Source organism: Heptranchias perlo, chromosome 9, assembly GCF_035084215.1.
Source record: "Heptranchias perlo isolate sHepPer1 chromosome 9, sHepPer1.hap1, whole genome shotgun sequence".
In the NCBI taxonomy this organism is placed as follows: domain Eukaryota; kingdom Metazoa; phylum Chordata; class Chondrichthyes; order Hexanchiformes; family Hexanchidae; genus Heptranchias; species Heptranchias perlo.
This window is the reverse complement of record NC_090333.1, coordinates 60,938,629-60,951,121: the sequence shown is the minus strand read 5'-3', so window position 1 is coordinate 60,951,121 and position 12,493 is coordinate 60,938,629. Positions and strand designations below refer to the sequence as shown.

General features: G+C 42.5%; 2 protein-coding genes across 2 annotated transcripts in view; both read right to left on the bottom strand.

Annotated features, from left to right (window-relative positions):
• LOC137324915 (adhesion G-protein coupled receptor D2) overlaps window positions 1-3,607 on the bottom strand; it is a 257,856-nt gene extending 254,249 nt beyond the window's left edge. The window contains exons 1-3 of the mRNA XM_067989607.1: window positions 3,551-3,607; window positions 2,812-2,839; window positions 2,478-2,711 (exon numbers count right to left, since the gene is read on the bottom strand). Coding sequence (XP_067845708.1) covers window positions 2,478-2,711; window positions 2,812-2,839; window positions 3,551-3,607 — 319 coding nt within the window. The remainder of the gene's footprint in view (window positions 1-2,477; window positions 2,712-2,811; window positions 2,840-3,550) is intronic.
• Window positions 3,608-8,863: 5,256 nt separating this feature from the next.
• Window positions 8,864-12,493, bottom strand: part of kif14 (kinesin family member 14) — an 82,128-nt gene continuing 78,498 nt past the window's right edge. The window contains exon 29 of the mRNA XM_067990617.1: window positions 8,864-10,932. Coding sequence (XP_067846718.1) covers window positions 10,520-10,932 — 413 coding nt within the window. The 3' untranslated portion in view covers window positions 8,864-10,519. The remainder of the gene's footprint in view (window positions 10,933-12,493) is intronic.

Genomic DNA, 12,493 nt, shown 5'->3' with positions numbered 1-12,493 from the left:
ATGCACTCAGTACATATCTCCCTTTCATGACTTCATTCTTCTAATTAATACCCATTACTTTCTCTTTCATTTCTGAAACTGCTACATCTTAACTAAGTCCATTTGTATCAACCTGCTCATGAAAGATGATAGGATGCAACGGAACATAATATTCCTGTACAATAATACGAAGCACATCTTATCGGAAAAAACAACTGTTCAAAGCTGTGTTACAAAACAAGATGTAAAATCAGCCATTCTAAATGACACATTGTTGTACACAAAAGGGTTGATTCTACAACTGTTTGGAGATTGTTCTACTTCAGTTATCCCTTTACTTAAAAGGCAACAATTCACTGCATGCATTACCCAATTTTTTTTTATTATTCGTTCATGGGATGTGGGCGTTGCTGGTGAGGCCGGCATTTATTGCCCATCCTTAATTGCCCTTGAGAAGGTGGTGGTGAGCCGCCTTCTTGAACCGCTGCAGTCCGTGTGGTGAAGGTTCTCCCACAGTGCTGTTAGGAAGGGAGTTCCAGGATTTTGACCCAGCAACGATGAAGGAACGGCGATATATTTCCAAGTCGGGATGGTGTGTGACTTGGAGGGGAACGTGAAGGTGGTGGTGTTCCCATGTGCCTGCTGCTCTTGTCCTTCTAGGTGGTAGAGGTCGTGGGTTTGGGAGGTGCTGTCAAAGAAGCCTTGGCGAGTTGCCGCAGTGCATCCTGTGGATGGTACACACTGCAGCCACAGTGCGCCGGTGGTGAAGGGAGTGAATGTTTAGGGTGGTGGATGGGGTGCCAATCAAGCGGGCTGCTTTGCCCTGGATGGTGTCGAGCTTCTTGAGTGTTGTTGGAGCTGCACTCAGCCAGGCAAGTGGAGAGTATTCCACCACACTCCTGACTTGTGCCTTGTAGATGGTGGAAAGGCTTTGGGGAGTCAGGAGGTGAGTCACTCGCCGCAGAATACCCAGTCTCTGACCTGCTCCTGTAGCCACAGTATTTATATGGCTGGTCCAGTTAAGTTTCTGGTCAATGGTGGCTCCCAGGATGTTGATGGTGGGGGATTCGGCGATGGTAATGCCGTTGAATGTCAAGGGGAGGTGGTTAGATTCTCTCTTGTTGGAGATGATCATTGCCTGGCACTTGTCTGGCGCGAATGTTACTTGCCACTTATGAGCCCAAGTCTGGATGTTGTCCAGGTCTTGCTGCATGCGGGCTCGGACTGCTTCATTATCTGAGGGGTTGCAAATGGAACTGAACACTGTGCAATCATCAGCGAACATCCCCATTTCTGACCTTATGATGGAGGGAAGGTCATTGATGAAGCAGCTGAAGATGCTTGGGCCTAGGACACTGCCCTGAGGAACTCCTGCAGCAATGCGCTGGGGCTGAGATGATTGGCCTCCAACAGCCACTACCATCTTCCTTTGTAAACCACACATTAGTAAAGCTCCTTTCATAAATTTGACTTTAGTGATGATTATGGCATCACTTCATAACTTAATGCTTTTTGGGAGGTGATGAGGAGATTAATGTCAAGCAATGAGGTGAAAAAGGGTTAAAAAGGTGGCATAACAATATTGTGGATTTCTTTTTAAATTGACCTTGCCCATAATTAAATTTTCATTGAAACAAATTTTGATTCTTATTTCATTCAGCCAGCAAATTTGCTGAGAATTTTATATGTATATCAGACTGCATATAACAGCTGCACTTAACCTGTTTAACCTTAAGTGGTAACTCAAATTGTGGACACCTTATTAATGCTACCCAAGAATGCCAACAGTAGGTGCTCGTTACACGAACATTCAATTAAACAACAGTGAAGAGACCAGAGAAGCTAGGATTGTTCTTCTTAGAGCAGAGAAGATTCAGGGGAGATTTAATAGAGGTGTTCAAAATTATGAGGGATTTTGATCGAAGAATTATGAGGAAAATTTTGCAGGGCTATGGGGAAAGAGCAGAGGAGTGGGACTAATTGGATAGCTCTTTCAAACAACGGGCACAGGCACGATGGACCAAATGGCCTCCTTCTGGGCTGTATGATTCTATGAACGTGTCAAACAAGACTGAATATAACAAGTGCAGCTCGGGCATTCATCTTAGCAACCGTTGACCACAATAAACGAAATCCAATCAGTTTAGCTCTGAAATGCACGGAATCAAATTATTGGTTGAGTGTCACATTTTGTTTGATAACCCTCCTGCGAAGCACCGTGGGACATTTTACGATGCTAAAGGCGCTATATTAATAGCGTGTTTATAACAGTAAGCAACCTTGGAAGTTTTCAGTACATAATCCGTTTATATTCCTAGCAAGTACACACTAAGGTAAAATCTACTGCATTGTGTACCAGCACATTCAAAAGGGATGAAACTCTTGAACCAAATGTTAAATAAGGCAATTACAAAGGTGATATGATCCAGTACTAATTTGGAATTACTCATAATGAAAAGATTTGATAAAATAAAACTGATGCAATGAATAAATCTCACCAGGGCCACCCTCTTTTACTTTAGCGCCAATCCACAATGCTTTCTTCACACTCATCGATTGCATGAAGCTGGTCAGTTTCTGGTTATCTTCAACTGTTCCGATGGTGGCCAAAAATCCAAACTGTTGCCGACACAGCCTCCCCGCTTCTGCCCATTGGAGCTCCTCGGGTACATGTTCATAATAGTTATCCCGGTAAACGAAACATCGCCCGTCCTGTAATGTCAGCTGTGATTCTGGGAAGGGGGAGTGGGGAGGAAAGAGAGGCATTTTTTTGTATCAACTATTAACTGTACTTAGTCTGAAATGTATGGTTGCGAGGTTGAATCTACTCACCTGCTAGTATGCCACGGACACAGAAAAACTGTGGGTAAAAACAAAAAGAGATAGAAAATGACATCTGGAAGTACAAGGACAGCAGAACTGATACTTGGTAAGATTTGTAGAAATCGTTTTCACTTACAAGAAATCCAGAGTACGGAAGGATCGCCCAGAGGTGCATTTTCCTGTTTTTTTTGGAGAAAAAAAGAACTAGATCGAAACCCTTTCCCTGTGATCAACTAGTTTAACACAGAATGGAACGATTGCGCCGTTTAGAAACATGAAGTAATGAACATCAGCTCAGCGTCCCCTTGTACCCCAGACTTTTGACATCAATGAATGGGCAATTAATTTCCCATTTGTCCTCGCCGTCATTATACGCGACGTGCAGGAGACTGCGACAAATTTCAACCGAAATTAACCTTTCTTTTATTTAACCACTCGACGCGCAATAGAGGGTTATACATCCATTTCACAGTTTTTAAAAGAAACACTTCCAAAGTACACAAAAGGTGACAAATCCATTTGGTATTCGCTTCTTAAATTTCAACTCGTTTTATTGTAATTATTAGATAACACGGGTAAGACATTTCTTGTAAATTAGACTTAAAAGGTCATGACACCCAGCCCTGAATCGACTTTGCACATTATCAGAGGGTGCAATGAAAGCTGAGCTTTGAGCCGTTCCAAAGTTTGCAAGAATAAAAGGCGGGGGATGCAAAGGCGTTTTGGTACCGTGTTGCCCATCTCCTACCAGTTTTTGAAGTAATAGTGATGTGGAAGCCAGTAGGAATCCCGGGCCATCGGTCATTTCCTCTTGCAAGCACTTGTCTCGATGTAGAGCCGAATCAGGCAGTATTCCCGGTGCCCCTCGGTCCGTATCTCTCACCCCCCGCCCCGCCGGCCTGATTCACTGCTCGCTGCTCTTTCACCAGTTCAAATGTCTCTTCTCCCAACGCTGGTTTTGATTTTGAAATCCCACACTCTTGTGACAATAGCATTAAACACAACTCGAGTCCCGGAAGCAGAAGGATAATCTGCGAGCCCTCATTCGGGAGCATGTCCTAATCTAATCTTAAATCGGTACCTTGGGCTACCGGCATGAAAGTGCTTTTTTAAAAAAAACATTTAAACGAGGAGAAAAGAGTGCACACGCCCAAACTATGCAGCAGCGTATGGCGACGGTGCTGCTGCTGATTGACAACGAAATTAACCTATCAACAGTGCTTATATTTAGGTACCAAGACAGGTTACAAGGGGGGAGTGAAGCAAAGGTCCGTTACTTGTAAAGGGCAACAGTTTAAGGACGTAGAATGGAGTGATGAGCTGAACATAATTCAGGCGGGTTAAATCTCACATTTCCAGTAACAGGCTATGGTATCTATATATATATATGCCGCACAACAAAATAGCTTTTGATAGGATTGAAATCTGTAACATTGTTTCCGTCTTTATATTAGCTCACTTTCCTGAATTCTTGCCCCTTGCAGTCATATAAATTGACTAGTTTTCAGCGCAAGTGATCGTAGTTGTTACAGTGCAAATTCTTTTTAAAAATTGTTGTGCTGCTTTTAAAATATGTATCGCAGGCGATCAGTGTCAAGCGATGTATTCAAGTCGTCAGTCACATCACTCCAATTCCAAATCTGAGAGTTTCTTAGAAGACAAGCGTCTAGGAGGCAGTATTGTGAAATGTATAAAATAGCGTGCATTTATATAACGCTCACCAGATCCTTGTAATGCCCCAACGCAATTTACAACCAATGGATTACTTTTGAATCGCTGTTAAGTAGGCAAAAACCAATTTTCACTCAGCAAAGTCCCACAAACAGCAAATAAAAAGAATGACCAGTTAATTTGTTGTTCGTGGTATTAGCTGATGAACTGCTGTTCTTTGAATAATGCTACAGGATCTTTTACATTTAACTAAATAGGTAGACGGCCTAGGTTTAAATTTCATCCGAAAGACAGTACTGACAATGCACTACTTTCTCAATGCAGCACTAATGTAAGGATTTGAACCTAAAACCTACTTTAAAAAGTGTTCAGAAAGCATGATACTTACAATAACTTGAATTTATATAGTGCCTTCAACATAGAAAAAGATTCCAAGGTGCTTCACAGAGGCACAAACAGATGGAAATTGTCAATAAGCCAAAGGAGGAGATATTTGGAGGGAGACTAAAAACTCGGTCAAAGAGATGGGTTTTAAAGGAGGAGAGCGAGGTGGAGAGATTTAGGGAGGGGAACCCAGAGCTTAAGGCCTAGAAGGCTGAAGGTATAGCCGCCAATGGTGGGCGAAGGGACTTCGGGATGCATGAGGCCAGAGTTGGAGGAACGCAGTTCTGAGGGTTGTCGGGCCAGAAGATGTTACAGAGATAGGGAAGGGTGAGGCCATTAAGGGATTTGGGAAGGGTGAGACCACGAAGGGATTTGAACACAAGAATGAGTATATTTAGTTGGAGGCTTTGGCGATTGGGAGCCAATGTAGCTCAGCAAGCACAGGAGTGATGGGTCTGCAGGTTAGGATACGGGCAGCAGAGTTTTGGACGAGCTCAAGTTTATAGATGGTGGAGCACGGGAGGCCGTTCAGGAGAGTTTTGGAATAGTCAAGTCTGGAAACAACAATAACATGGATGAGGGTTTGAGTTTCAGCAGCAGGGGCAAGCGTAGAGATGGATGATGTTATGGAGGAGGAAGTAGATGGTCTTTGTGATGGTGTAGATATGGGATCAGAGGCTCAGCTCAGGGTCAAATAGGACACCACGGTTGCAAACAGGCTTGTTCAGTCTGAGACAGTTGCCGGGCTGGGGTATGGAATCGGTGGTGAAGGTTGTGGCGGGGGCCAAAGACGATGGCTTCGGTGTTCCTAATGTTTGACTGGAGAATATTGCGGCTCGGACAAGCAATCTGATAACAGAGGGAGTGAAGGGGTTGAGAGGTAGAGTTAGGCATCATCAGCGTACATGTGGAACCTGACATCATGCCTGCGGGTAATGTCGCGAGGGGCAGCATGTAGATGAGGAATAAGAGGGGGCCAAGGATAGATCCTTGTTAGACTCCAGAGGCAACGGTGCAAGGGTGGGTAGAGAAGCCATTGCTGGAGATGCTCTGGCTACAATTGGATAGGTGAGAGTGGGACCAAGTGGAGGCAGTCCCACAGAGCTGGACAACAGAAGAGAGATATTGGAGGAGGATGGTATGGTCAACCGTGTCAAAGTTAGCAGAGAGGTAGTGAAGGACAAGGGGGGGGGGGGGGGGGCTGTGGCAGAAACCTGATTGCAGAGATTTAAATATGGAGTTACAGGATAGATGGGCATGGGTTTGGGAAATAACACATTCAAGGACTTTATAAAAGGAAAGGCAAGATGGAGATGGGGTGGCAGTTTGCAAGGGACAGAGGGGTCACGGGTGGGTTTCCTGAGGAGGGGGTGATGATGGAAGATTTGAAAGGGAGGGGTACAGTTCCTGGAGAAGGACCGTTCACAATGTCAGCAAGAACGAGGGCCAGGAAAGGTGGTCAGCAGTTCAATGAGAACGGGGTCAGGAAAAGGTGGGTCTCATGGACAAGAGCAGCTAGGATAGAGCATGAGGGGAGAAAGGAGAGAAGCCAGGGAAAGAAGCCGGTTCAGGGCTAGGGCATTAGGTAGCATGGAGGAAAGTTTGGCTTTTTGAACAAGGGAAGGGGGGCTGGCTGTGGCAGAGGCAACTAAACAGAAGGTCTGTCTTAATGACACAAAAGTCCATGAACTCCTCACACCTGTTGTTGGGGGTCAGATTGGAGGGCAGGGGAGAGGTGTTAAGGAGATAGTTGATTAGGGTTATCTTGGCATTCGAGGACAATCTTGGAGTAGTGAGCAGTTTTGGCAGAGGAGAACAGGGCCTGATGGTGCTTGATGTAGTCCAGCCAGATCTGGCCATGAACGGCTAAACCAGCTGTGTGCCAGATGCATCCAAATCTGTGCCCCTTGGACTTGAGGGAGTGAAGATGTGGGCCATACCAGGTAGAATGACCAGAATGGGAGCAAATCAAGGTTTTACTGAGGACAAGGGCATCAAAGGCAGAGTGATTGAGCAGATCAACATTGCAGAGTATCATGGAGAATCGAGGGCCAAAGGCTAGACAGTTAGGAGTTTGGAAGTGCAGTTGTAAGTAACTTGGAGGAAGATTCCACCCCCCCCACCCCAAGAGCAGACTCAATAAAATAGGGTTTGAAGGGAGTAGGGGGATGAGAGTAGTGAGGGATATATGGAAGTGATTGGAGATGGTCTTGACCATGTTTGACACCATGGGAGTAGAGATGCCACGTGAGATGGCAAAGTCGAGGGAGCTGCAGTGAATATGGGTAGGAGAGCTTAAATGGAGGGAGAAGTTTAGGGAGGACAGGAGAGCAGTGAATTCAGAGGAGAGGGTAAGGGGATGAGATGAAGACTGAAATCACAGAATTAGGTGTCGCTCAGTGCCAAGACCGAAGGAGTGAGAATATCGCAGTAGGAAATTCAGGGTGGGGCTTGGGCAAATGGTAGGGAACAAGGATTTTAAAGGAGAGACAAGAGGGGTGGGACAAGGTGAGGTGTTCAAAGGAGAAGAGGCCAGAAAAGTAGGGGGAAGAGACAGAGGTGAGATTTGGTAATAAAGGCCACACCGCCACGGCGACAGTTTGGACAGGGCAGGTGGTGGAAAGTATAGCCAGGCAGGGAGGCTTCTGTAAGGGGCAAGGTGTCACCAACCATGAGCCAAGTTTCCATCAAGGCCACGAAGTCAATGTCCAAAATAAGCTCATGGATGACAAGAGCCTTGCTCGTAAGTCAACGGACATTGTGGAGGGAGATGCGAAGTAGGGTGGTGATTGTTGATCTGCTGGCAGAGTCCAAGGGGTCAGCGGTAGGAAGGGTAAGCGGGACGGGACGGAGGTTGGCGAGCAGGCGCGTTGGATTGAAAAGTTGACCAGAGAGGAGGATCAGGCAGTTGGGTTTGCTGCTTGCAAGGCAGCAGTGATGAGTGCCTCGATGAGCCTTTCGGAAAATGCCGAGAGGCACAGAGGGTAGCTAGGGGCATATTCAAGGCTGAGACGGCTGCAGGAGAGCTAGGGTAGAGGTAGGGTTGGTGAGGGCAAAATACCCAGGAGAGAAATGATAGGTAGCATGACTGGGTGACAAGGAGAAAGAGACAGGAAAGAATGGCCAGAGAGGGACAAAGTTCAAAGTTATAATCTTTAGTTGATTCCTGAAAAATAACAGTTGGTATGTATTCTAAGGAAGTAATCTGATTGAAGGGTTCAGAATACTTCATAAACCAAACATGCAAAGCTCAAACAGTTTATAACTTCAAAATGAGATTAGAGCTTACAAATCTAAAATATGTTGTTTTTCACAATGTGCATTAACTACAAATAGTGGTTTTATTCAGGGCTTTCTCCATCTTAAATGTTGCCAACAACCAGGCATATATCAGTGGCCATTTTATTCTGTGTCATTGTGCTGCAAATACTAATAGGTCATCAAGAAGTGATGACCAGTTGGTTACTGTAAAATAATAAGGGTAGTATATATTATTCAGAGTTTGGACTGGGTGACAATGTTTATGCAGATATTCAACAACTTTCCATTTCCCTTCTTAAAAAAAGTAAGACTTTGAAGTTTACTTAAATACGTGCTCCCCTTCCATTTTGTTTTGGTATCCCAATACTATGGATTGTCCTCACTCAAAAAATGCCATCTACTCCAAGGCTTCCATATTGCCATCCTGTAACTGATCACTAGTTGTGCAACGATTTTCTGGGCATCTCTCCCACTGTTTTTCCAACCCCTCCTTCCTGGATGGGGTAAGGGAAGAAAGGGCAATTGCCTGGTCCCCAGTCACCAGCTCCCCATTAGTGCCAGGATTGGTTACTCATCATATGAGGAATGGCACTCTATGATTCAAGTACAATATTAATCTACCACTGCACTGTCCTGAATAACTGAATATTTAATATCAAGCATTTTTCCTCAGGCATGGTTCGTTAAATTGATAACATTTATAGAATTAAAAGATCCTAAAGGAGTCTCAGCATTAAAGAGCCAAAGCAATAGTTTATTGAAAAATATCACAGGTCTTCCCTGCATTTAGAATGACACTATTATAAAGAAACAAGGCACTTTTTGAATACAGATCAGTAAAGTCAACAGGCATGTATCAAAGTACAAATAAATAGCATTGTCTTTAGTGCTGTAACAAATCTGATTTATGTACAACTCTTCCCTTTGCTTTGCTAGCCACGGTATTTGCCAGTCTAACCATGTGGAATTATTTTTATTTAGCAAAGGAACTAATGCACAAAAAAAGTTTAAACTGGGAAGTGTTGCTTGGCCACTTATTAAATCGCTGAGTGTCAGCCTTAAGGACTCCCAAGTAGCCAGCTGCAGAGTAAAGCTCCCTTTGCTATAATAACCATCCTCATGATCTGAGATTGCAAATTATTGGCAGCAATAGTTTGAGACCAGCCAAACCCATTTCATGCAATATCCTTACAATAGCAGAGAAAGGTACCTATTATCCCATTAGACTGGGCTGAACCCAGGCCCTAGAAATGAATGGTCAGTGTGCAAACCCATTGCACCATCGATTATTTTATTTCCAATGCAAGGAATAGAGCAGGATGGTACAATATGGTTGTGAAGAAGATTACCACATATCAATAACAAGAACTTTTTCCATAATTCTTTAGGGACTAAAGTCAACGTACTACTTTTGTGTTCACTATCTAAAACAATAATGCAATCTCTGTGGAAGTCTTAGATAACAATGCTACCTAACTCATTACTGAAGCAGCTGGAAGACATTACAGTGTGATTCAGTCAAGATCAGATGTTCTTATCTTGTACCGTTTATGCTGAGATCTGGTGCTCCAATCTGGATTGTGTGTTTGAATGCTTCTCGTTTTAATTTGGAGGAGGTCGATTTTAAACTAGAAATTGCAATTAAAATAGTTATCAGCAAGATCAGGAATCTTGCTGATAACTATTTTTTATCTTTTATCTCTGTACAGTAAAATTCAACAAAATTATTGAATTTAAATTATTGAATTTAAAAAGTTATATAGTGTACAAAACTTTTCCAAACTGATTGTGATCTAGGGTTGACAAATTTGCATAAAGACAAGCTTTTCTCTTTACAAGCTTTGAAATCATGTGGCACAAGATGGCCAATACCATCAAAGCATTGATGCAGGTCCGTGCCTCCAGTTCATTACATGCCAAGTTCCCGATTCTGGCTACATGATCAAGTGGAAGTACCAAAGATAGGCTTGGGAGTTCCACACAAGGTAGGATATTACCCCAGGTCACTCCAAGGTTGTTCCAGCCAGCTACAAAACATTACCAAAGCACTTAGAACATATTATCTACCCATGCTTTTTGTTGAGGGTTGCAGCTGCTCCCCAGGGAAGAGAAAAGTACATTTTAAAGCAGAGAAAAGGGTGCATTTGCAGTACCTAAAAGTGTTTACAAAAATCAAATTGGAGATCGATGATGAAAAGCAACAATATTAAATGTACCTGTTGGGTCTCTTAGGTTAAAAATGTACAGCAATCAGATTCTGTTGATGATAAACTTACAAAACTTAGGTATAATGAAACTTAATTATTTTTAACAATTTTACAGCTTATAAATTTAAAGCTTATAAATTTAAATTTAAAGCTTATAAATTTACTCAGTGTAATTATTTCATGCAGATAATCTGTCAAACCCATTGTACACCTCTTGGTGAAGATTCTTCTGCAGTTGAAGATGTTCCTTGGAGTGTGTATACCATTTTCTTAACTCCTCTACCACACCAAGTAGCACAGCCAACATCTGTGGATACCTTGGTCTTCTCTTCATTTTTCATTTCATTCCTACCTGCGCAGCTAGAGTGACTCTTCTTTTCATTCTGGAGATACTCAATTAAATCGAGGAGTGAGTTGGCAGCCAAGTCTACTTCACTGAGCACTAACTGAGGTTCTTCTCTATCCAGTTCACACACTCTGACTGAGGATGCATTTACCTCATCAAGTGAGAAAGTCCAAAGCGTACCAAATTTACCAGCCACTTGCTTCGCTGAGGAACAAACCATTTCTATGTGCTTCTTTAGTTGCTCATCAGCTGCATTTTCACCTGCGAAGGTTTACCAAAAACATATGGATTAAAGCTTTTCCTCCTCCAGTAAAAAGGATCAATGTTCAGGCTATAAAATGTGATGTTACAATGTGACAAGAGGAGAATGTGTGTTTTTATTTCAGTGTTTTAAAATGAAGTGATCTTCCCACACCAAATCTAAAATGAAGTGCAGGAGACAAATATCTATGGGGGGGGGCCAGGGCAGGTTGATTAAACCGGAAAATAGTATGGATACAGAGACTTTGCTTTAAATACAAAATTATTTATAGACAAGGCATTAGCAGGTCAGAGAGGCTGAGATGAAGTGGAAATATCTGCTCATTAGCAGAATGTGCAACATTCTCCTACCATTGTACCTTTAATTATGGTTGATTAAACAGCTCTGACTTCAGCGACAAATGGACAGTTTTTAAGTGTGGGAGAATACTCGCACAGGCTTTAGTTCTAGCCAAGAATCTAAATTCTGTGAATGGACTGAAAATTTGCATCATCTATGTACAACATCGAATCATGGAGATTTATTCATCCAAACTTGCATCCAAAAATCCTGTCACTTAAACGGTGTAAGGAATCGGTTCTAAAAAAAGGCATTTAATCCCTTGTGGAAAAATTTTATCTTCATTGTTTTTATGTATTGTATTCCCAGTTTCCTGATGTGCCTCACTGTATTATTCAACCTCTAAATAAATCTGACTATTAGTTTTAGCCTGCATGCATTCTATCTGACAGCATGGTGTTATTCATCACTCAAAGGAATCAGGAAAATGTGGTGGAAAAGCCACTTGATCTCTAGTGGTCAATAGTGTAATTAATCCAAAGCATGGTATTTCACGCACAGTATGTACAAAGGTGAAGGTTGTGGTTCCTTGGTCTGCCTTTGGTCATGAGTAGAAAACAAAAATATTGAGAAAACCCAAAGTGTAATTGTGCAGTTGAAGGTAATACTTGACAGCATATCAAACATTAAACAACCTTCCCTGTACCACTTACATTTACAAAAAAAAAGTGCATGTTTCACTTATTAAAAAATTCTTTCACCAGAAATAATGTGAAATTACTTTTCAAACTTTTTTTCTTTCATTGAATCCTCGTATGAGACCTGGAGCTTTACCTGACTGTAGTAAGGCTGTGAATATTTCATTTTGAATAAAACTTCACATTTCTGTAGTTGGAACATTTTAGGAGTGCTGTGTTTGCCCCTACAAGGCCCACAAGTGAAATTCCAGGAGTCAAATCCTGGAAGATTGCCTATCGCATTGCGAAGTAACCGAAACTGATTCCAGAACCACAGAAAATAAAGGAATACATTTAATTATCGCTCCAACCCAATGAGCATAAATGACTGTCAGGAACCATGAGAAAGAGGAAAACTAGTACTGCAGGAAACAGGCCGCCAGTCTTTGAACAACATACACAGCAGCCATAGAGATACCCATAGCTTAGATTATCCCCTCCATCTGCCTGAAGGAATCAGCATGATGACTGAGACAATTAGTGGAGAAATCTTCAAAAAACAGGGATGACAAAGCAAAAAGAAATCATTTATGTTTTTATTTTA